Raw genomic sequence first — 21,896 nt, forward strand, 5'->3', positions numbered from 1 at the left:
ATCTTTTTTGGGAGTGTCTTTGGTGATGCCTGCTTTGGCATCTATGTACTCTACGGCACATGCTGCCAGTAAAATGTATATCTCAAACAGATAGGACCTACTATTTACAACCTCAATATCTGCAGTATTTTTAGGTGTACTGTACAGTAATCTTACGCATGTATTAAGCTGACAAACCAATAATAGATCTGCTTGCCAAATTTGTATTTATTTGTCAACCAAAGACAGAGAAAGTACGACAATATAAATTTTGCAATTAGGAGTCGCACCTGAGCAAGATACACTTAGAACAACTTCCTCTCTCAACCCTAACATAAACTATACTTAACTGGTTCACAATAAATCACTTGCAACATTTTTTTAAACAAATGATTAGAGGGTCTCAAACCATAGACATGAGAGACCAAGAGAAAGCAGGTTATCATTACAAACAAAGACCACACCAGGTCATTTTAGCACTACTTCCCAGTGAGGAGGAACTATGAAAAAACATGCAATACTTTTTTAATGTAGTTTTTATTCATTTTAATAAATGTCTTCCCAAGTTTTGCTACTTTTTTGAGCAATACTGCAATACTTCAATACTGCAGTGCAGAGGCTCAACAATTTCTTGCCAGAAATTCATAGTTACAGGTTACAGTCGGTACTATCAGCAAAATTTCTCCTGAACCATTGTTCAGATTGATCCATCTTGGCTTTGCTGTATACAGAGCTAGAGGGGATGTGAGGATAGTGTTTTCAAATCTCTCCGCACTACCATGTCAAACAGACAAGATTTGCAGACTTATTCAGGTATAAATTTAACACGTGGATCTGTGTAAATACATTTTGTATCTTTTTTCTTCTATGTAGCAAAGTTTTAGATTTGATTTCTTCCTCTCCTGAAACATATTGCTACGTGAGCAGTTCTTGTCTTTATAATTGCACCCTTCTCTCTCTGCGTCACTCACCGAGTTTTCTCCCTTCATACTCCCACCATGAAGCATACGTACACATCTGCAGTCCACTTCATTTCAGAAGGATTACCAGCCGGTATACTGATGGGAGATTTTCAAGAGGGGAAACACAATTACTTCCTGGCTCCTAGAAACACCTGAGCACACTGAAGAGGATGACATGGCCACCACCCACTCACAGACCTTTCCTAGTGCAGAGTGGCACACGGAACAAGAAGGGTGAGGAGCCCTAAGGGACAGTTTTCAAGATTGCTTGCAGCCTGTCTCCGTGTCCAAGTTCCACCCACAGACAGCCTAGCAGTCATGACCAATTCACTGTGACAATAAACCTGAAGGTTCCCAGCAATCGCTAGTCACATTTTAAACATTTATCCTATCTGTTACTCATTCTGGGAGCAGCATGCCTGCAATTAGAGCAGCCTATATATGACAGCACTACATCATATTGGAGCTAATACGTAAGCTGTTGTGACAACATTACAAAACACTTCTGTGGTCTGATTACTGTTCAGCTGCAGTGGCTTTTTGGTTGAGGTAAACTAAGTTACTTTTAAGAATAATGTATGGCTGAAGTAGGAAGCTCAAAAGGGACATTAGTTGTTCATTAGTGAGAGACATGACAAGTTCTCTTAGGATTTAAGTAAGAACACAAAAAGGAGTCAACCTTTGAAACTTGAACAAAAATGTGTTAAACAGTCGGTGGCAATTAAATTGTCATGTACTGTCTCTGATGTGAAATACACTTCAGAAGACTTGCCAATTTCTTTGCCTAATTTTGGGATCCACAGTATCTCCAATCTTGCTGACAATAAATTGGAAAATTGGACATTTTAACAAACTTTAGAATTCAAACTTTTGAGTTGATGAGGGTTGAAAGAAAACAATCTAGGACAAGAATAACATTGAGTACAGTACCCTTTTTCTTTCAAAGAAAAGGATTTAAAGTACATTATGCTCTGTCTTTTTTCTCTAGATACCCAGTGTGTTTGCTCAGTTGTGATGCAACACAAGAACATGGTTGATACTGTATAAAATGGGAGAGAAATCACTGAGATTTATGAGACTTGGCTTTGTTATTTCTGACATTGTTTGCCTTCCTAATGAAAATGTCACAGACATATCAAACTTCTTTATTACCACAGTCAAAGTCTGTCTTCTGAGCAAGCTACAGTAGCAAAGATCAAAACCTTGTTTTTGTGTGTGTGTGTGTGTGTGTGTGTGGGTGTGTGTGTGTGCATTTGAGTAGGTCCTCTCCCACCATCACAAGACACCAGTAGCTCCAAGAGGACTGCGCTCTCCGTCACCATGGAGACAAGCGCACCCAGCGCCTAACAATGCTATTTTTGGAGCAGTGCAAAGAGCTTCACTCTATCTCCTTTTCCTATTCAGCAGCACTCTTTAATTTTCTCTTCAAAAACTATTTTGGTGCCAATGTGGGCCAGTTGTTATGTAAGTCAACAGAAAAGTGAGTCCATGCAGACATGATGGGTGGGGTGGTCCGTGTGTGAAGTGAAGTATAATATTGTGTGTATGTGTGTGTGTATAAGATGTCATTTCATTATCTATGTTTCTACTTCTGCACATAAGTATGTTCCTGTGTAGTAACTTTGCTATCATTTTATTTAGGAAGCAAATTACACACAAATTACAAGGTGTTGTTCTGCTTAGACAACATCCCACTTGCACAGAGCTGCTATTTATATGTAAGATACACACGCCATCTCCACCAAGGGAGTAATTTAATACAGAGGTACTAATTCAGAGGCTCCAGAAGTGTTTACATCCGCTTAGTGTCGGGATTACAGAAAAAGTATTGCATCAACGCTGTTTCAGTGTGCCATGCAGATCTTTTTCTCAACAATATTGTTTTGATATGGAGGCAAAGTGGATATTACATAGGTAACTAACTGCCGTACTGTACTAATCTTTAAAAGCATGTAGTGTTCACTACACTGTCTAATTATAAGGTGGTCTATTTCTGCTGTATTGTTACCAGACAAGTGGCTGTGCTGTTACTCTTCCATTGATCTCCTCTTTAATCTGTCTATTGGAAAACAAAGAGCTGGTGGGTGTAATGGAAATGATAGGGATGCATCAATACATAGTATAAGACAAAATAGGCTCTCGTAACAGAGGCAGTGTGTAGGAGAGTAAAAAGCCAATCATCATCTGTGTTCAGGCTCCCATAGAATGACTTTGATTAGATAAAATTAAACAGCTACTCAGTACCACAGTACTTAAATGGACTGGCAAAGACGAACTTTGTGTTTTTCTCTGTACTATGAACCATTACTGTTTATCCACAGGAGTGAAAATAAAAACAAGCAAAGCTTTGAACAGTGAATGCTGTTCAAAACTAAAATTCAGCAATTCAGAAGGAGAATTCAGCATTTATAATCAAACCTAAGAAAAGAAAAGCTACACTGTCTCTTTTAAACTCATGCAAGGGGCATGAATTTGATGTTCAAGTTGCTGTAATCTTGATACTCTGTTAGATGGTATATAGCTAATGCAGTCCTGTCTGTAGTACATGGAACTGAAAGTAGTAAGGTAAAACGTTCCCCCTGACCAACAGTACAGTAATATGTTAAAAATGAGGGTAACAAAATATTAGAGTGAAACTTACTGTAACCATTGTCCTCCTCCTTCGTTCCATCAATGGTTCCATCTGCCTGCAGCTGCAGGTGGAAACCTTGTCGACTGTACAGCTTTGTCACAATCCCCTTCAGCTGGGGCTCTATGTAAGCAGAGGGGACACAGAAACAGGAAGATGCAAGAATGAAACCACAGACTGTAGAAAAACATGAACGTAGCGGACTCGTCACTCGTAGCCTTCTAAAGGGATATTCTGAAGTTTCAGTTTACTGCTCGCTGCCATTTTGGAAGTTACTGGAGCCACAAAATCCAATTTAGTCAAAGGTTGAGGCTGAGTGGAGCTGTGGTGGGACAAAAAGCAGCAGTTATGATGACTAACTGTGATAGGCTGGAACATATGTCAATCAAGCAAACACGACCCAAAATCACCACCAAAAACATGTCAGAAGAAGCAAATTCAACTATTGAGATCTGGCCTTCTTGTGGAAAAGAATTAGAGACATTTTAAGGGAATCCTGTGTTGTTTGATAGTTTTGGAGCCAGAATGTGGCAGCCATTAGAGGAGCTGCAGTTTAAGATACTTTTACATTGGGTAGACCACTAAGTCATGTTGGTTGCCACTTCATGAAACGAGAGGACTGATAAAGGCTCTTGGCTTGCTGATTTCCGACATGCAGATTCCCACTGATCTTGTGGCCACTTTACAAGGTCCATTTCACTTGTATTGCCCAGGGGTTATATAAACAAATAAAGCAAGATGTGTGATGAATTGAAACAATTTAAAAACATTAATGTTTATGGAACTGTAAGATCAGATACAGAAATTGATGTTAAAAGTATTCAATGGCAAAATGGTAAGAACTACAGTTTGATCAATGCTGCTGTGTCCACAATCTATGAAAACGACAAACTGTTTCTGTCTTTTCTCTACAGTGGAACAGAGGTGACTAAAAGGCAGCACGTATGGCTTAACAACAGAGAAATAAGACCATAGATGGACAAGAGCAAATAGTATCAACTTTAAAAATGGCTTTGGGGATGTGTTGTGGCTCAGTGGTCTAAGACGACTGAGGACATGTCTTGCATGTCACCCCTTCTTTCTCTCTCCATGCTTCCCACCACACCTCTACTGCATGTGAACTGTCCAATAGAGGTAGAATGTCAGAAAAACAATCTCTTAAATGTAATTGCCTTGGTTCGCAGAAAATCATAATAACTTCTTTGGGAAATGTGCAGTTAAAAAAAAATCTAAATAAAAATCTAAACTTAACAACAACAATAAAATCTGTGATATTTAGTGCATACTTTAATTTGAGTAAATTGAATTTAAAGTACATTTAAATGTACATGCAAATGATCGCACTTGTGATAAATATAGTGCTCAACATTTCAACAGGTTGTGACATAGTGAAGAAGGAGATGTATTTTTCAAATATCTGTTAGAAGATTTAAAACGAGGACAAAACAGAGTATAGCGTAATGAAAATAGTAATAGTTTAACTAAACAAAAGCTACACTACTATGTGTAGCAACATTAAAAAACGAGCCTCAATAAGTCCAAAAGACAATAGTTTTAAGGGGCCGAGCATTTACTTTTGAAGTGGCTGGATAGCCTGTCTGTGTTACATCAGTGTAATGATAAGAGCTAAGTGCGCTCCATTCCCTGGTTACTGTCCCTAGTGGAGTGTCCTTTACTGTGGTTTACCACACCTTTCATCTATCCTTTCATCTCACTTACCTTTCAGTATTGCCATTTCTAACCTTACTAAGGTTACTTTTGCTGCAGAGAAGATTTATTCAGTCTGTACACCAGGAATATTGTAATGATTTTGTTGTAAAACTTTGTATATTTCATTATCAAGTTATGACACCTAACTGTAGAAGAAGATCTGCATCAGATCTACAGTTGGATCATTTTCACACACGGACATACATTGAGAAATGTACATATGTCAGCATGTACTATAAACACAGAAGAACATGACCATGTGCACACTACATTACCAGACAATATACCAAAGTACATACACAGTCCACACTGTATATCCAAAAGATGCCAGTTCTTTGTGTTTGGTGAGGCACCATGTGTAAGTCGCATACAGACAACACCTTCTTCTTGGCACTCACTGCTTCCTCCACAAGATAGAAATGGAAACTGGAAGTGAGAGGGGCGCAAAACCTGTAGGATAGTTATACTGTTGCATAAACATGCACCCTCTGTATATGATGCACCCTGCAGGTGCATCATATACAGAGTTATAAAACTGCTTGGAAATTAACAAAGTGGATGGGACTGAATAAAGGTTGGGAGAAAACACAGAGCTGAATCTTGTAAGGCTGTGCAGTCGTCATGTCCACACACATCAAGAAACTGACACAACTGGCAAAAGGTGAGCTTTGAGCCTGAGTAAGATGTGATCAGATGAACTATGCAGCTGTGGTCACTTCTGCAGTGGATTTGTAAGAGAGTGGGTGCTTTAGGCTACAGTGACATACTTCTGTCACTGCAGTAATAAGAGTGCTTTAAGAGCCACTCTGGACCTTGGCTCACATGTCTGGGGATACAGTAACACTTACATTTAATACTTATTGCAAGTGTATAAGTATAGACTTATAAAAACATCATTTTATTTTGAGTTCTGACAATCAGGTACCACTTGTTTCTTCTTATCTGCAAAGTATTTTTTCAGCTGGATAAATTTCAGCAACTAAGAACTTTGCCAAATATATATGAGGAAATATTGTTTTCTCTTATTTTGAGATTCATTATGAAACTATATTCAAGTTAGAGTCTACCCAAGGGTACCATGTATTAATGAATAGTTGGAAACTGATAATACAGAACTTTAAAATTACCTATGATTTAATTCCGAAATCGACTTAATAAGCACGTTTGAATATCTAGTCCAGTGTGGACTGAATAAGTAGACAGTGAAGGATAAAGTATCAGTTTAACATATTCCTCAGCACAGTCTGAGAAGCCAAAGGTGACCTCTCTGTGGACAAACTTCATAAGGGAGCCCCCTCAAACTGCCAGCAGCTTTGACAGAATCATTAATCTTTTGAATCTTACATAGAAATGGATCAGTACTTAGTAGCCTATATTCTGTCGTAGATGATGTTTGAAATATAATGCCACCCTACAAAAGATGAAGAGTTAGTGATCATGAGGATAATAGCCTGATTAAATTGCACAACAGACCTGGTCGCCTCCTTCGCCTCTTCTTGGAGCCAAAGAGTTTGACCCGGGAGAAAACGTTTAGTCGACTGGGTTTTTCACAGCTTCCTTTGGTTTTACTGGGGCTGCTAACGCAGCGGCAGGCATTATTCTTCTCCCGCTCCCTCGCCTGCCTTTTCTGCCTTATGAGGGAGCTGGCAATCGCTGCAGCCATGGCCAGTTTGGCAGCGCACTGGAAAAAACTTCCAGAGAAGCGTGAAAATAATCAACCCCTTTGAATTCAGAAAACTGGATTTTGAAGGAAAACGTCCAGGCGCAGTGGTAACAATCTGCGGCACTTACACCGATTTGTTAAATAACAAATAATTTTCGTGGACTATAAAGAATAAAATGGTCCCAGTAGTGCGGTAAAGCCGGTTAGATAATGTCCAAATGAATAATTATTCGTGAATTTGGGCGTTATTCAGGAATTGTCCGTTGTATCTCCGAGAAAAAAAGTAAACGTTAAAAAAAAAATTAAAAAAAACACACGTTCCACCGTGAAGCTGTACAAACACTTTCACCACCGCACGTTGCATGCAGGCTACATGGCCGCTCACATGGTATTCGGGTAGGCAGAGAGTCGTGAATGAACCTCAGTGCGCAGCTAAAGGATGGAAACACCTGTTTGCAGACGCAGGGAGAGTGTTTGCAATGCTCTGTATCTGGTTTCCCTGAGCCCTTACTGAAGCTGCTGCTGTCAGAAAGAGACTTACACCGCGTTTTAGAAAAGCAACGCAGAGGACGTGAACGAATCACTGAGGAGATTCCATTTGTTTTTCTCTCTTTTGTTGAAGCGAGGCAACGCAAGGTAATTGCAGGAGGCGCCTCATTCTGAATGCAGTATCCGAGCCCAGCGCAAAGCACAGACTCAGCTGTGCTGCTGAGAGCATCCCACCGACAACCTGGAGAATGAGCAGTGGGGAGGAGGGAGAGGACAGGGAGTGTAACTAGTGAGACACAAACCCAGTCAATGTGCACAGAAAATGAATATGTCCATATAGGCCGTCATGTGGGATAATTCATGTTACATATCAAGAGAAAGGGGCGTAAATGGCGTGGGGGCGGGGAGGTGACAAAGAGGAGAACGACAAAAGAGAGAGAAGGAGGGAATACCACAGATTGTCGATATTTTATTAGACAATACTGAACAGAGAGTCACGGAAAAAATTCTACTGATGCAGCTATGACAAATTTCGAAAAATAAATCCCATGTTTTAAACTTGGGTGAGGGCGTGCGTCCAAACGGAGACTACGGGAATCGCATGCCATAAAAAGATAGTTAACTAAATATTAACTATAATAATTCAAAAATATATATTATTTATCACCTGATGTCGTTGCTCGCTTTAGCGTGCAGATGACTGAGGGATAAAACAGCAGGTAGCCATCATTAGACGTCAGCAGCGATGTTAATGCAAAATTAATATATTGGAATAAGCAGTGATTTTGTGGGATGAAATAAGCTCCACAGCCTCAACCCGGTTGACGTCACGACGTCACGAATTCCCATATAATTGATATTAACTTGTATTTCACAAAGAAATATGAATACCTGTGCCATTCCACCTTTAAGATTCTCATATAACTTTTATAATAGGCTACTACTGGTAAATTATTTATTTTCATCCTGAAAATGCCAACTGGAAAAAGTGGCCAATGCTTTTTCAGTAACTATGAACCCCAGAGCAAAGGTTATGTCCTGACACTGATGTCTCTGTCATTTCCACCCCTGACTGCCAGCCTCATCACTCCCTTGCTTTTCCTCACTCTTGGATTGAGCACAGCTAACACCCTAACCAATGGTGCCATCTACAGTCCTCAACCAAAAACTGCTGTAGACGTTTTATTTAGTTCCTATGATTAATAATAGGCGCCAGTAACACACCTCAAGATAATGTATTTTGCGTTGATTAAATATGAGGCGTCACATAGTTAAATCCCGCGAAATAGAGGTACAGTAAACAACTCTCTAAGTAAACATTGCAACTAAAATATAGACCTCCTACACGTATTCTGAATAAACGCACTCTAACCAAACAGCGTCAAAACTCCAGAGCAAAACAGGGAGGAATGAGGCGCTCAAACTGTTAATCGCTAAAGGCGCCTCAACTTCAGCACCACGGACAGCTCCAAGGCGGTTAACTACTGCAGAGTACCAAGAAAATCTCCACTGATCAATAGAATAAAACACTTACCAATAAACTCTACTAGCATTACTAAAAGCCATAAACCATTTTACTGAAGATAACTTGGGAAGCTTTGTCTCTTATTAACACTTATTTTGAAGTAAAAAGAGGAAACAAATGCAGCGTGAATTCTACAACAAGAACAGCAGCCTACCTGAAACAGATTTTCTCAAGGGAAAAGTCATGATTCTCTACAGCGAAGCCAAAGCAGCGACTTGGATACTTGCAGTCCTTGGGTGGTGGAGTGAAGGCGAGTAGTCTGCATTCAGCAAAGTTCAAACAATTGTCAGACAACTGTCAGAGGCGTAGTGGGAGAGAAAGCATCGAGGCGTGGCCATCAACAGGAAGATCATTACAGGACATTAACGACATGCCATTATGACTTCTAAAAAGCTCATTAAACATTCATTTAGAGGTCTTGTTGATCCGGCAAACACGGGCGTGTGTTCACTGTATTGCTGCGCTCGGCGGGGCCGGATTGACGAAAAGTGATTGAAAATGTAGGCTGAGATTGTACTTCCTTCTTGGAGCAGAGACGACTTTGCTCTCATATTACAAAAAATGATGTAAAATGATCCGATAATGCTTTGACTAAACCGGTTATACAGGCCTGACCGCTTTCGACTGAAAAACATCGATGCAACATGCATTAGGCAAAGTGTTTTTTGCAAAGACAATTCTCTGTTCTGTGAAACTGTAGAGGCAGTTTTAGAAACTAATACTGAGATTGACCAAATACGACATGAGATTATTTATCAGGATTATTGCATACATTACTGTCAATACAATGCATGAGGTGTGGTCTCTTGGTTTGCTTGTACAGCTCTATTTCATATTAGTCCAATTATGTAGGTATATAAGTAAATGTAGAGTATGGTGTGTGGCTTTATAGACGTGATTACAGAAGATTTAGTGATGCATTGTATGCAATGATAGACTAAACAAGGAGCTCTGAGATATAGTGATCCTTACAGTAGGTACTTCTGAGGGACAGTGTACTCTGGTTCCCTGTGACTATGCACAGCTCTGAACACTAGATGGAGCAAGTGGACTGGTTATAAAGAGCAGCATATTCACCCTAAAGGGAAAATCCACCTTAGAACACAACTCAAGTCAATTTAGAAGTCAACATACAGTATGTGAGACATGTACCTCATCACTAAGATGAAATGTTTTGAAGTGAAGTGTTGAAAATAAGAGATTTTAATCATTAAAAATATGACAAATACATAGATCAAATTAAATATTTTATTGTTAAAATATTAAATAATAACTAGTCCTGACAAGTACATAGTACTAGTACTTACATGTCTGAAGGAATTCTTGCAGGGTCAGTGTGGTTAGCTTGTGTTAGAAATGTGAGTCAAAAATGACTATAACCATACTTTTTAGAAAAGTAGATCAAATGTGCCATATACCGTGAGAACTCAGTCACGGTCCTTTCTTAATGCAGCACCTTGTAAAATGTGACAGTTCCTACAGCAGCATAGCAATACTTGAGGATGTTGCTATACAGTCGGCACACTGTGGTCCTACCCTCTGATATATGTTACTACTGCACTCTGGAAAAGGTGCATAATGAACTTCTTAACAAACTGATTTACACTGCAACATACAGTATCCATGTCTGGTACTATCTGCCATGAGCAAACATATACAGACAGATCTTACACTACCAGAAGCAGATCCCAGGTTTTGCTTCAGTCATACCACTACTGATAAACCCAGGCCATCACTCAAGCAGACGGTGTGGCCCTTCAGGAGGATGGCTGGGTTTATCACTGACAATTAAGAGGACAGAGACAGGTGATGAGAGTCGGGCTGCACTGTACAACAGCGACACTAATCTAATCAAACATCTAAGATCTAAAGAAAGTGCAAATGTGTATAGGCCTGATAATGTCCATCCTGCTGTTAGTGCTTTTCTTAGCAGCAGCTAAGTTATGATGGAGAAGTAAAAATACAAAGTAGCATACAATGGCACAAATGGAACTCGTGAGATGAGTAAAAGAGAGAGCCGTATTTTAAATAGACAAGAAGGTGTGACAAAAAGTATAAATCATATAAAGCATTTGTTTTATCCTAAATTCGTCTGTATTATTTGTATTCAGATGTGTCGGAAGAAAATATAGCTCTAGTCCTCTTTTGTCTTTTTGCAAGACAAAAGAGGACTAGAGCTATATTTGACTCATTTGAAGTCTACCACAGACTTAAAGGTGGGGTATACGATTCTAATCCAATGTCTTTTTGTCAAATTCAGCGAATATTTCCTCATGGTCCGCTAGCTGTCCGTTCTGAGTGTGCACTGAAAAAAAACTCTGGTGTTTGTACACAGCCCTGGCTCTGTCAGTGGGAAATAAACAAAATAACACTATTCCAGCCAGTCCAGCCGTGATTTGTGTGTCAGGTAACGTTAGATGACTTGCCCACGGACATTCAGTTTACTTTCTAGTTTGCCAAGATATGCTGTTGCTGTGATGTTAGCTATAGTAGCAGGAGAGTTGTGAGTATCGCTGTCTGGAGCTGGTTTGCTGCCTCTGGGAAACCGTCTCGTCCTCTCTGCATATTATCTTTGCAGTAGCAACTGTAGTGACAGTTTGCTAATCCACAACCTAGCTAATGTTAGTTACATTACTTGTTGTGTCGTTGTTCGCTCTATATCATGGTATTTGTCATGGTATTGGATTTCTCCAGAATCGCATACCCAACCTTTGAAGTGTGCTCATTTGCAAGTGAAAGTCAGCCACTGACAAGCATTGCAACAAGATAACGCAGCAGCCTCTGATTTTATCCAAATGCAAAACATGTTTCTGTCTCAACAAATACAGATACAAGTGACCTCTATAACATACACCTATAGACAAGCAAGTAAATAATAAGGACATTCATACACAAACACACACACACACACACACACACACACACACACACACACACACACACACATACACGTCCTTGTACTATCTTTCTGAGGACCATCATTGACATAATGCATAGCTTAGCCCCTTACCCTAACGATAACCTAATTATACCCTAACCCTTAACCTCTTAACCTTCAAACAGCCCTTTGAAGTTGTGAGGACAGGCCAAAATGTCCTCACTCTGTAGGTAAAAAAAACGTGTTTCAGTCCTCACTATGTAGCAAGTACAAGTACACACACACACAACACAGAGACACAGAGGCAGTTTCTCTGTGTGTGTGTGTGTGTGTGTGTGTGTGTGTGTGTGTGTGTGTGCTCGCTTTGGTTACTTGTGTAGCAATGTGCCATGGGTACATTAATTACTGTAGTGCCCCAGAATGCCAGTCTACTGTGGCCTCCCAGGGGCACTTTCACTGTACTGCACTCATACACATACACACACACACATACATACAAACACAGAGAAAGAGTGAGAAAATTATTGAGAATAGCTAAAAGCATACAGTAATGTCAGCACCCATCATAATGCAATCGTACTACATGTAATGTGTACAAAGAACTCTACCTGTATGACAAGAGTACAGTAGTGTCCAAACCTACAACACACATTCTAAATAATTTTGTTTTGCAATATACTAAAATGTATTGTATTAACAGCCCAAGATTAGAAAAGCACCATTCAGCCTTCATACATACCTAACTGTGCAAGGACCGCATGACTTCACACTGACCCAAAAGGTCCCAGCACCCTGCTGCTCTTGCCATCTGTGGCCACTAGAGAGCAGAACTCCAGAGTAAAAGTGGGAGATAGGCCTGTGTGCTGCCAAGGTTGAGGACTGTGTTGACCTTTTGTATTATTAAATATAACCAAACAATTAAAGCTATCTGTTCTTATTAATAACCCGAGGCTGTCATGATAACACCCAGAGTTTAATGAATTTTTAAATTCATAGAGAAAAGTGGCCTCCAAGGGCAAACACTGACTAAATGGGGAAGTTAACCTTGCTCATAGCATGTAATAGAGGGCAAGGTTGCATACTAGGATTGTGCCACTGATTATATCAAGATATTTGATGTCCAACAAAATGAATATCTTCACATACCATTGGAAACTGCAAGTTTAACCTCTTGGTACAGAGTGAGGGGATCAAGTGAAATAGTATCAAGGGAAAAAGGAACAATCTCTGATAAACTCAAAGGGTTGCTGCGCAAACCATTCAGCCCTTTGGCAGCATTCTGCTGGCTGTCTGCTCTTTGTGCGGTCGCTGGTGCAGTAAATCCACTACAACAGCAGCTTGCAGCATGCTAGGCCACCAGTGCCATAGTGATACCACGCGTTACCATGGAGACTGCACATACGTAAGAGGGTGTGTGTGAAAGATAGAGAGAGAATGTACGCTGAGAATGGGGGTTGGATATTACAGAACAAGAAACCATCAGTCACTCAAGGTTCCAGTAGAGGAGGGGGGGGCTAGAATACAGTCATGGCTGGCTGGCAGAGTCATGGCAATGGTTGTGTGATCTATCCCACCCCTTTGGAACCAGAGGGCTGTGTTCAGGACATGAAAGCAAGGAGTCAGTAGATTGAAACTGGAGGACATGAGTCCCATTATTTCTCCCAGCGGGTGTGATCTTCACCTTGGGGACAAACAACCATGCAGGAGTGTAGAAAAAGTGCCCATAACTCCACCATGGGAGCTAACCACCATCATTGCAGAACAGTTATATGTCACAATGTTTTATATGCTGGAACTCTTAGATACATTTATTATGGGTCATCAACTGTGTTTTATCCTGTGTCTAAAGAGCCAGAAAGGTTTTTTTTTTATTAACAGGGTAAGTTTGCCTTTTGTTTTGTCCCAGTGAAAATAACATAAAACACATATTTATAAACATCAATAATAAGATGATAGCTGAGCTGTGTGCCAGTCTGTTTCTCATTAAATCCCCACCAGTTATATCTCCATCTCACATAAAAACACTAAAACTAATTAGGAGCAGACAGAATGCCTGGAATTTGTCATCTAACCTCTCACCTTTTGTGTAACAACTGGCTTCAAAGTCTTTGTCTACTGATCAGCACTGCCATATTTTCTCTCACACAGGTAGAAATAACTGCAGGTCTTTTTGTTACCCAAGCGAAAGAGACACAATTCTATTTTATACATCAATAAAAGCTAAATATGGCACTGACTTTCAGGAGTTGAGCATCTGCCAGACACTTTGTAACCGTTTTCTTGAAAATGATACAAATAGATCAGGAGGTGCACTGCTGAATAATTTTCCTCCATTAGATGTTTATTTGAAATCTGGACCTTCACAGCTAAATGCAAGAGTCATAAAGTGGAAGAAAGGTTTATGATCATCTCAGGAAGTGACATTTCAATTAATCTTCATTCATGTGTGCCTCAACTCGTTGCACAATATATGACGTGATTGTAATAGGTCACTGAAATTGAGGACATTACAAATACAAGGACATAATGAGGGAATATTGGTTCATCTTTCTGCTTTTCACTAACCTCTATACTCAATTAACTGTTTTATTCAAATTAGGGGGACCTATACTGTAAATTCCTGAAAATTAAAAGATACACTTTAAGCTGGATAGTACATCCTGATTAAAATTAATTAAAACACAAACACAACACCAAAGGCTATTATCAAAATGGATTTTACAGAATTTTTATATGTTCCTCTTCAACCTGTACTGTCAATTAGAAAATAACAATTCACATTTAGGTGTTTGGGAGTAGATCAAATTAGCTGTTCCTAGCAGGTACTTGGTATAACTTTAAGAAAAATCACAGCAGAGTGAAAAACAGCAAATACACTAGTGAATATATTCTCAAAGGCTCGACTCTACAAGCTGTCACTTCTTAATTTAACTGCGTGTGAAGTACATAATTTAGCTGGGAAGCACACTGTGGGCTTTCACATGCTATGACCTCTGCGCTCTTTGTGTGTGTGTAAGGCTGTAATAACGTGGAGAAATCTTAATCAGAGGCACCAAACAGTGTGAAATGGCCAGAGTTCAGACAGTAGCCTGCTCGGAATGACTAATGCTGTACCAGCGATGTGCTCTCATTACCCCTACACATACAAGAGTGTAAAATATAGGCCACAGAGGCTCCCTATTTCTCTTGTCCTCTTACCTTAAGGACCCTGCAGCTGATTCTCTCTGATAATAACAAAGTCTGGCATGTCCTCTTTGTGCCTCAGGTGCCCTGAACAGGAATATGAAAAAGAGGCAGGGTTTATTTAACACAGGATCGGTTATGAAACATCAATGAGATGATGTCAGCAGGCTTCAGTTTTGTTTGGGCCACTAATGAAAATTGAAATGTAATATCTATGTGTGTACGCGGACGCATATTTATGCAATGTGTGTGAATGTGTCTACCAATTGCATGACCCTGCAGTTCTCAGGTCCCCTGGGGCATTGTGGGTGAATCATAACCGATGTTGTTGTAAGCCAGTGGAAGGTGGCTAAAAGCCCCTGTGACTGATTGCTGTGGAGGGAGTTCTTGACAGTGTAAATACTTTAAACAGCAGCAGGTCTTACATAACTAAATCCACATTATAAGGTTGATTCAATAACCAAGACTCAGTTCAGATTATATGATAAGCAGTTTTGCCGCACAAAAGGCAGAGGACCAAGTTCAAAGCAACTTCTGGGTTTACAACAATGCAATTTTGTACATAGTGTACTGTATACAATCGACCTGGTGCACATGATGCCTGTTTCTAGGTTAGCTACAGCACACACTCTCTAATGCCACATTACTTTTCCATCAGCTAGCTGAGGCAGAGAGAGTAGAAGCTAAAATCATACAGCATGATGTATACACACAAATGTAATATGAGTCTCTAAATGCCTGCTATCAGAACAACATCCAGTATCTAACATTGCCAGCATCACAACAGGAGGTAGCCTGAGGAGGAAATCAAGTGCGGGAGATGATCCCTAGCCAAAATGGATGACTGAACAGTCACACATGAATGTGAATCATAGATGGTGAGTCAATGGAAGCCCACAATATCTATCATGGTGGGAAAGCTACAGAGAGACAGCATTTAGGAGTTGAAAGACCATAAATAACAAAATCACTTTTATTCTCTTTCAAGTGATCCCTCCTCCATTAACCAGAACACACCCAGGAAATGGGCTCTCGTCACAGTGAAGAGGGACATCTGGTATCAAAGAGAAATCAAGTGTGCTGCAGCCAAAATAAAGAAGCTCAGACTTTTTGAAAGTTTGCATTAATAACTCCATGCTAATTATATCCTGTCTAGCAAGAGCAGTCTTAGTCCCAGAATACAGTAAGTGAAGGGATGCTGTCCTACATATCCCTTCCAGCATGGCACATCAAGGAAGGGAGTAGAGTGAGATTAAAGGCATCATCTCAGACACCAGCTGGCTTAAACTGTCTACTTACTGATGGAAACACAAAGGAAAGCTCTGAGATGGGCACGAGATCACAAGGTCATGCTTGCTTCTTTTTTAGAGTTGCTAATTTAGGACACATTCTCGTCTTAGGCGATGGACACTTCCTAACAAGGATGATGAAAGCACAAACTATGCTATTCTTGAAACTAAACCTATAGCCAACATTGTGTCTTGATTTAGAAATGGAGATGGAAACATTTCTCCTCTCTTGTGCTCACTTGGTGAGATGAAATACTGACTCCTGTCTAGGTGTTTGTCATTTCTTTCATCCAGGTGTTTTTAATGGACTCTGATCTTGGACATTAACCAGGTCTCTGTCCTCAGAATAACCCCATCACATCCCTTGTTTGACCTCAGGAATAACTGTGAATATTATGCAACAAAGTCAAACGTGCAGTGCAGCGAACTGGGTGTGAACATTAATGAAGCACATTTTAGTCCGGCCACACACTCTGGATTTCTCCTGCCACTGATGCATTTCCTCGAGGAAGGTGTTGGGGGTTTCATTCCCCTGGTGGGGGGAGTATGGCACAGTGATGTCTCATGATGCCTGACTGCAGATCTGAGAGACAGGGAAGCTGCATGGAGGAGAATGATCCTTCATACAGTAAGTGATGAATGGCCGTATATGGGTTTTACATCTTTGGCCCTACACTTGAGGTTAAAATGATTATATGTATATACAAAAAGATCAGAATGTGTGTAAACATACCAGTGTGATTGCATGGTTCAAATTGTAATGGATTATTTCAATATACTTAAAAGCCCAACGTGTTAGGTGGAACAGATCGACTAAGCTGGGAATGACACGACAGGAGACGTGACTCAACTTATTGGAGTGGGTGGGTAAATAGGTCATGTTCCCTACCCATGCTTTTCACTTTCAGTCCCTGTGCTTGTTAGTGAAGTCAGCACACAGAGAATTCAGTGGAAACATAATGACAGTGGATGGTATTGGACCCAGTGTTTGGACTATAACAGGTGGGAGGAGCTGTGCAGAGCTGATAGAGAACCCTACAGAGGTATGGAAAGTAGGCCAAAACACAGCAGTAAAGCAGTAATGGCTCTCTGGGATCTGTATAAGGCATATAATATGAAATGCAACACTATTGCAGAAAAGCATTGGACTTAGGGGCTAGGGAATGCATTATGTCAATGATGGTCTTCACAAGTATAGATGTGTTTGGTTGTGTATTTGAATGTGCTTTTTAAAATTTATTTTTGTTTACCCCTGCTGCCGGTCTAGCTTTCGATACATCCATAGATACCTCTAGCTCTACTCCTGTAGCATCTACCTCTCCTCTGTCAATCCTTATGCTCAGTACCTTTTCATGCAGTCATAGTTTCTGCCTGAATCTTCTGTAAGAATCTACATTAAGCAGTACAGGTGTACAGAGATATTTCTGCACACAAGATCTGCATTCCATTTCCTGCCAGTCTACAGTAGCATAGTCATGACCAAATGGATTCTATTTTCAAGGATTATTATGGACTACATCTGGTGGAACTTCTTCCAAATAGTTTTGCCTCACATTGTTGTGTTAACAAGGATCTTATGGGCTTTCAGCTGGACTTTAAAGGTTTTTAACTCACACATTAGAGAAATTCAGTAACCTCATAAAATCCTTCAACAACTTCAGCATAACTAGATGTAAATACCTGCTCTAATAGCAAGCACAAAAACATACACATTTTGCAGTAATTTTCAAGATGATAGTGAAAAGAGATTGGATGAATTTACTAATGTGGCAATGCAGAGGTGAATGACAGTGGAACTCCTTATCTGACTGAGATTTAGTGTGTTCTTTGAATGACAGATAGAGGAATAGTAACACAATGTCCCTTGTTCTCTCCGGGCTCCTCCTTCTATCAGGCCCTACAGCCAGATCGACCCCTGTGGCGTGCAGTAAGTCAGAGGTTAACATGATTGAATGGTTGCACAGAACCCTCTGCTACCGATTGAAAGATCAGTGCAAATGAGTGGAGCCCATATCATATTACTCAGGCTAAGTTCCCCAGCACAGCTGCTGTGGTATTTTGTGTCTGAAGCCCTGTCACTTTACAAAAGTAACTGCCGCAAACATGCACTCAAGTCAGAACAAGTTTATCTCAGTATTGCTGGATCAGATTTGTAGCACAGACTGTAGGAAAATAACCATTCCTGAATGTCTAGGCATGACCTGTGATACGCACCATCATCCAGGGTCAATGTGTGTGTTTGCAATTGAGGAGATAACATGAGAAGATTAGGACATATTAACCAATGCTTTAGATTAGATTAGATTAGAGATGGGAGTGCTGTGTGACACTGGCCTGCTGTGATGATGGTTTATGTGTGATCATCAGTACAGCTGAAGGACTGCCTCCCTGTCTGCCTGATTGCTATCCTTTACATCATACTGAACATGCATCTGAGGCCTATGACATCCTACTCACACACAGCAACAGACCAAAGCTAAGAGCCATTCTTAATATATTCATCATCTCATTAAAGAGGCACTCATTCTTTTTTACAACACGCAAGTAACATGTAGTTGCTTTTTTTGGTTCCCATTTTAGTATTCTGACCTATCACAGCCTTTTGTACACATTTTTTTTAACCTTTTGTCTGTCATTTTTGTCTTTCTTTCCTTCTGTGTGTGTGTGTGTGTGTGTGTGTGTGAGAGAGAGAGAGAGAGAGAGAGAGAGAGAGAGAGAGAGAAAGACAGACAGCTGTCAATGTATGCTGGCAAGGCCTGATGAGATGTGCGATTTCTAATTATCTCACCAGCCAGTGGATTAGCGAGCAAACACTAATGGCTGCCATAAGGCCGTCGGTCCCGGAGAACATACGCGCGCACACACAAACAAAGTGCAAACAGATAATTCTCCTATTACAAAGAGGATAAATGTGCTGTTAAAATTAAAGGGTTAGGTCAATGAGACAACAGCAGAAGGCATTGAGGCCAGGAGGAAGCTTTTGGGAGGACATTTGTCAGAGGGGTCTGTAGGGTTGCCTAGGTTAGCTTAGTTGGCTAAGTAGTGGTAGAATTTTGCCAAGTGCATAGTAAATAGAATGGACTGCGTTTATATAGCACCATTCTAGTCTTCTGACCACTCAAAGCTTTACACTACATGTCAACATTCACCTATTCACACACAGGCTCATAACAACTGCTCATCAGAAAGAAACTCATGCTTATTCACACACACACACACACACACACCGATGGTGGTTCAGTATCTTGCCCAAGGACACTTCGACATGTGGGTTGGGGGGAGCCGGGGACTCAACCGCCGATCTTCTGAATAGTGACTAGCTCTACCTCTAAGCCATAGCCGCACCCTTCCAGTCTGCCGTCATTGCTGCAGTTTAGTGCTCATCTGTGTTAGTATGTTAGCACGCATCCTGCCGTGTCTCACTGGGACCTGACAGCTGAGGTTCAGCACACACATGCACCTCTGTTGTTTATTCAGTCCAATGCACTGGCCTGTCCTGCTTTGTTGCTCGTATGCGTGCTGTAAAATTAGATTTGGGTTCTTAGATAATGACCCGCGGGCCTCATGTTCACAGCATACACCCAAGACACCCAACTGAGGGTGTGTGTTTGTGTGTAGTGATGAGTGTTGAGGAGGAACAACGCTGTACGACACAGAAGTGCTACACTCTGCTGGAGCTTGTTGGAGGCAAAAGGCACGTCATACAGGCCAATTGAGTTACTTACATCAGAGCTCATTTAACAAACACCTGCAGAGGGTAATGGAGGCGCACTGTGAACAGTAAGGCATGCTGGAGGGAGCTGATGAAGGGGAGAGAACTGCCAACTGGGGAAGCAAGAGAGAACACTCTTTGACAGTTGAAGAATTGCCATTTCATTAACAGTGTGCATTATTTATGTCTAACCCATCTATTGTGTTGGCTCATACTGTACATACACCTTGAGCGATCACACTGGGCTGCTAATGATGGAGAGAATATGACAGAATGTTTGAGAAGACAGCTCTACATTTAAGAATTGTCATGCTCAAGTGTTTTCATTAAATATTAGCTTTTCCTGTTTGATATATATCTTTTCTGACATAGATTTCTTTTTATTTTAAAAAGAACTTTGGGATGGAACCATGTGATGATACTTATACAAATCCTAAATTTGAGTGAGAGTAAGAGGTCTGAGTTATTGAACTATGACACATACATGCACACACCTGCTCATATTACAATATAATACACTTGTATTATCACTCAGATGTACAAAGTTGTGGAGGGGAGAGGGGTAAGGTTAAGCAAACAGATCATGGGTCAAACATAAGACTGTGTAAGCGCAGAATACCAATGTAAACAGCCATTGTAATACATCATCATAATGATTAAATATATAACTTGGATGCTTTAGCTGTTTGTTTGTTTTTTACAGTAGCTCCTGTTCCAAAGTTGGGGAGGACATTACACTGCACACAGATCACTGAGTTGGCATTAAATTGGCTAAGGCAACTGTGGAATACCCTGGACACTTTCCAGACATTTAACCACCACTGAGAAGGAAGTAAACAAACAATCTGTCTCTAGTGCAGCACACAAAAATACAACCAAGAAAGCAAGACGGGGGAAGAAGACAGAAACGCTGTCTGGCTGGCACAGCATTTAAAGGTGGGGTATGCGATTCAAATCCAATACACATCTTTTTGTCAAATTCAGTAAATATCCTCACGATCCCCTATCTGTCCTTTCTGTGTGTGCACTGAAAAAGAAATCTGGTGTTTTTGCACAGCCCTGGCTCTGTAAATACGAAATAAACAAAGTGGCTCGGACCGGGCCACACAACACTATTCTAGCCATTCCAGCCATGATTTGTGTGTCAGGTAGCGTTAAATTGCTTGCCCACGGACATTCAACTTACTTACTTTCAGGATTAATATTGTTTATATTGTATTGTATACTATTGTTGTGATGTTTGCTATAGTAGCAGGACCCCGGGATTCCACCGGGCACGGCTGCGTCACGTTACGGCTGCATCGCGTTGCATCCAGAGCTGATCGCGGCCATTATAGACAATGCTCAATGATCCCACCAGATGCACCACAGCGTGTCCCAGAAGCGGCTCTGCTATGTGTTGAATATGCGGCGAGTTTATTTTTGACAGAAGTCGCATCAAGCTGCACAGAGCAGATGAACCAGGCAGGAAGTCAGACACAGACACGGCATAGAGAATCCGGTCAATTTTCAAAATAAAACACTCTGTGTAGACTCCCGGGTCTTATATCACCAAAAAACACGACAAAAACAGACAAAAACAGAAACCATTTAACTACGTAGCCTAATTACCCATGGTAGAAGCAAGTCAACAACGTCAGGCAGGCAAACCAGTCTGCTTCTGAAACGCTCCTGGTGGGGTATGAAGCCACTTGGAGGACGGAACAAAACCGGGTCGCAGACGCGACATTATAGAATCCTGCCAGTGGAATCCTGGCAGGAGAGTTGTGAGCATCACTGTCTGGAGCTGGTGGGACTGTGTGCTGGCTGGGAGAAATTGGGTGTCTATAAGAATCCTAGCCAACATCAGCCCTGGCTGGCAGGCTGGCACATTACTT

The 21,896-nt window shown here is 40.8% G+C and overlaps 1 protein-coding gene across 6 annotated transcripts in view; it reads right to left on the reverse strand.

The window, feature by feature from the left end:
* Nucleotides 1-21,896, reverse strand: part of fgf13a (fibroblast growth factor 13a) — a 98,950-nt gene that overhangs the window by 20,372 nt on the left and 56,682 nt on the right. For 4 of the 6 annotated variants that reach the window (XM_044205570.1, XM_044205571.1, XM_044205573.1 and 1 more), the window contains one exon: nucleotides 3,583-3,693. In XM_044205570.1, coding sequence (XP_044061505.1) covers nucleotides 3,583-3,693 — 111 coding nt within the window. Of the gene's footprint in view, nucleotides 1-3,582; nucleotides 3,694-6,753; nucleotides 7,725-9,111; nucleotides 9,417-21,896 lie in introns of those variants that run through there. The other 2 variants (XM_044205574.1, XM_044205572.1) reach the window with 2 other exon arrangements.

This window comes from Siniperca chuatsi, linkage group LG8 (assembly GCF_020085105.1).
Source record: "Siniperca chuatsi isolate FFG_IHB_CAS linkage group LG8, ASM2008510v1, whole genome shotgun sequence".
Lineage (NCBI taxonomy): Eukaryota > Metazoa > Chordata > Actinopteri > Centrarchiformes > Sinipercidae > Siniperca > Siniperca chuatsi.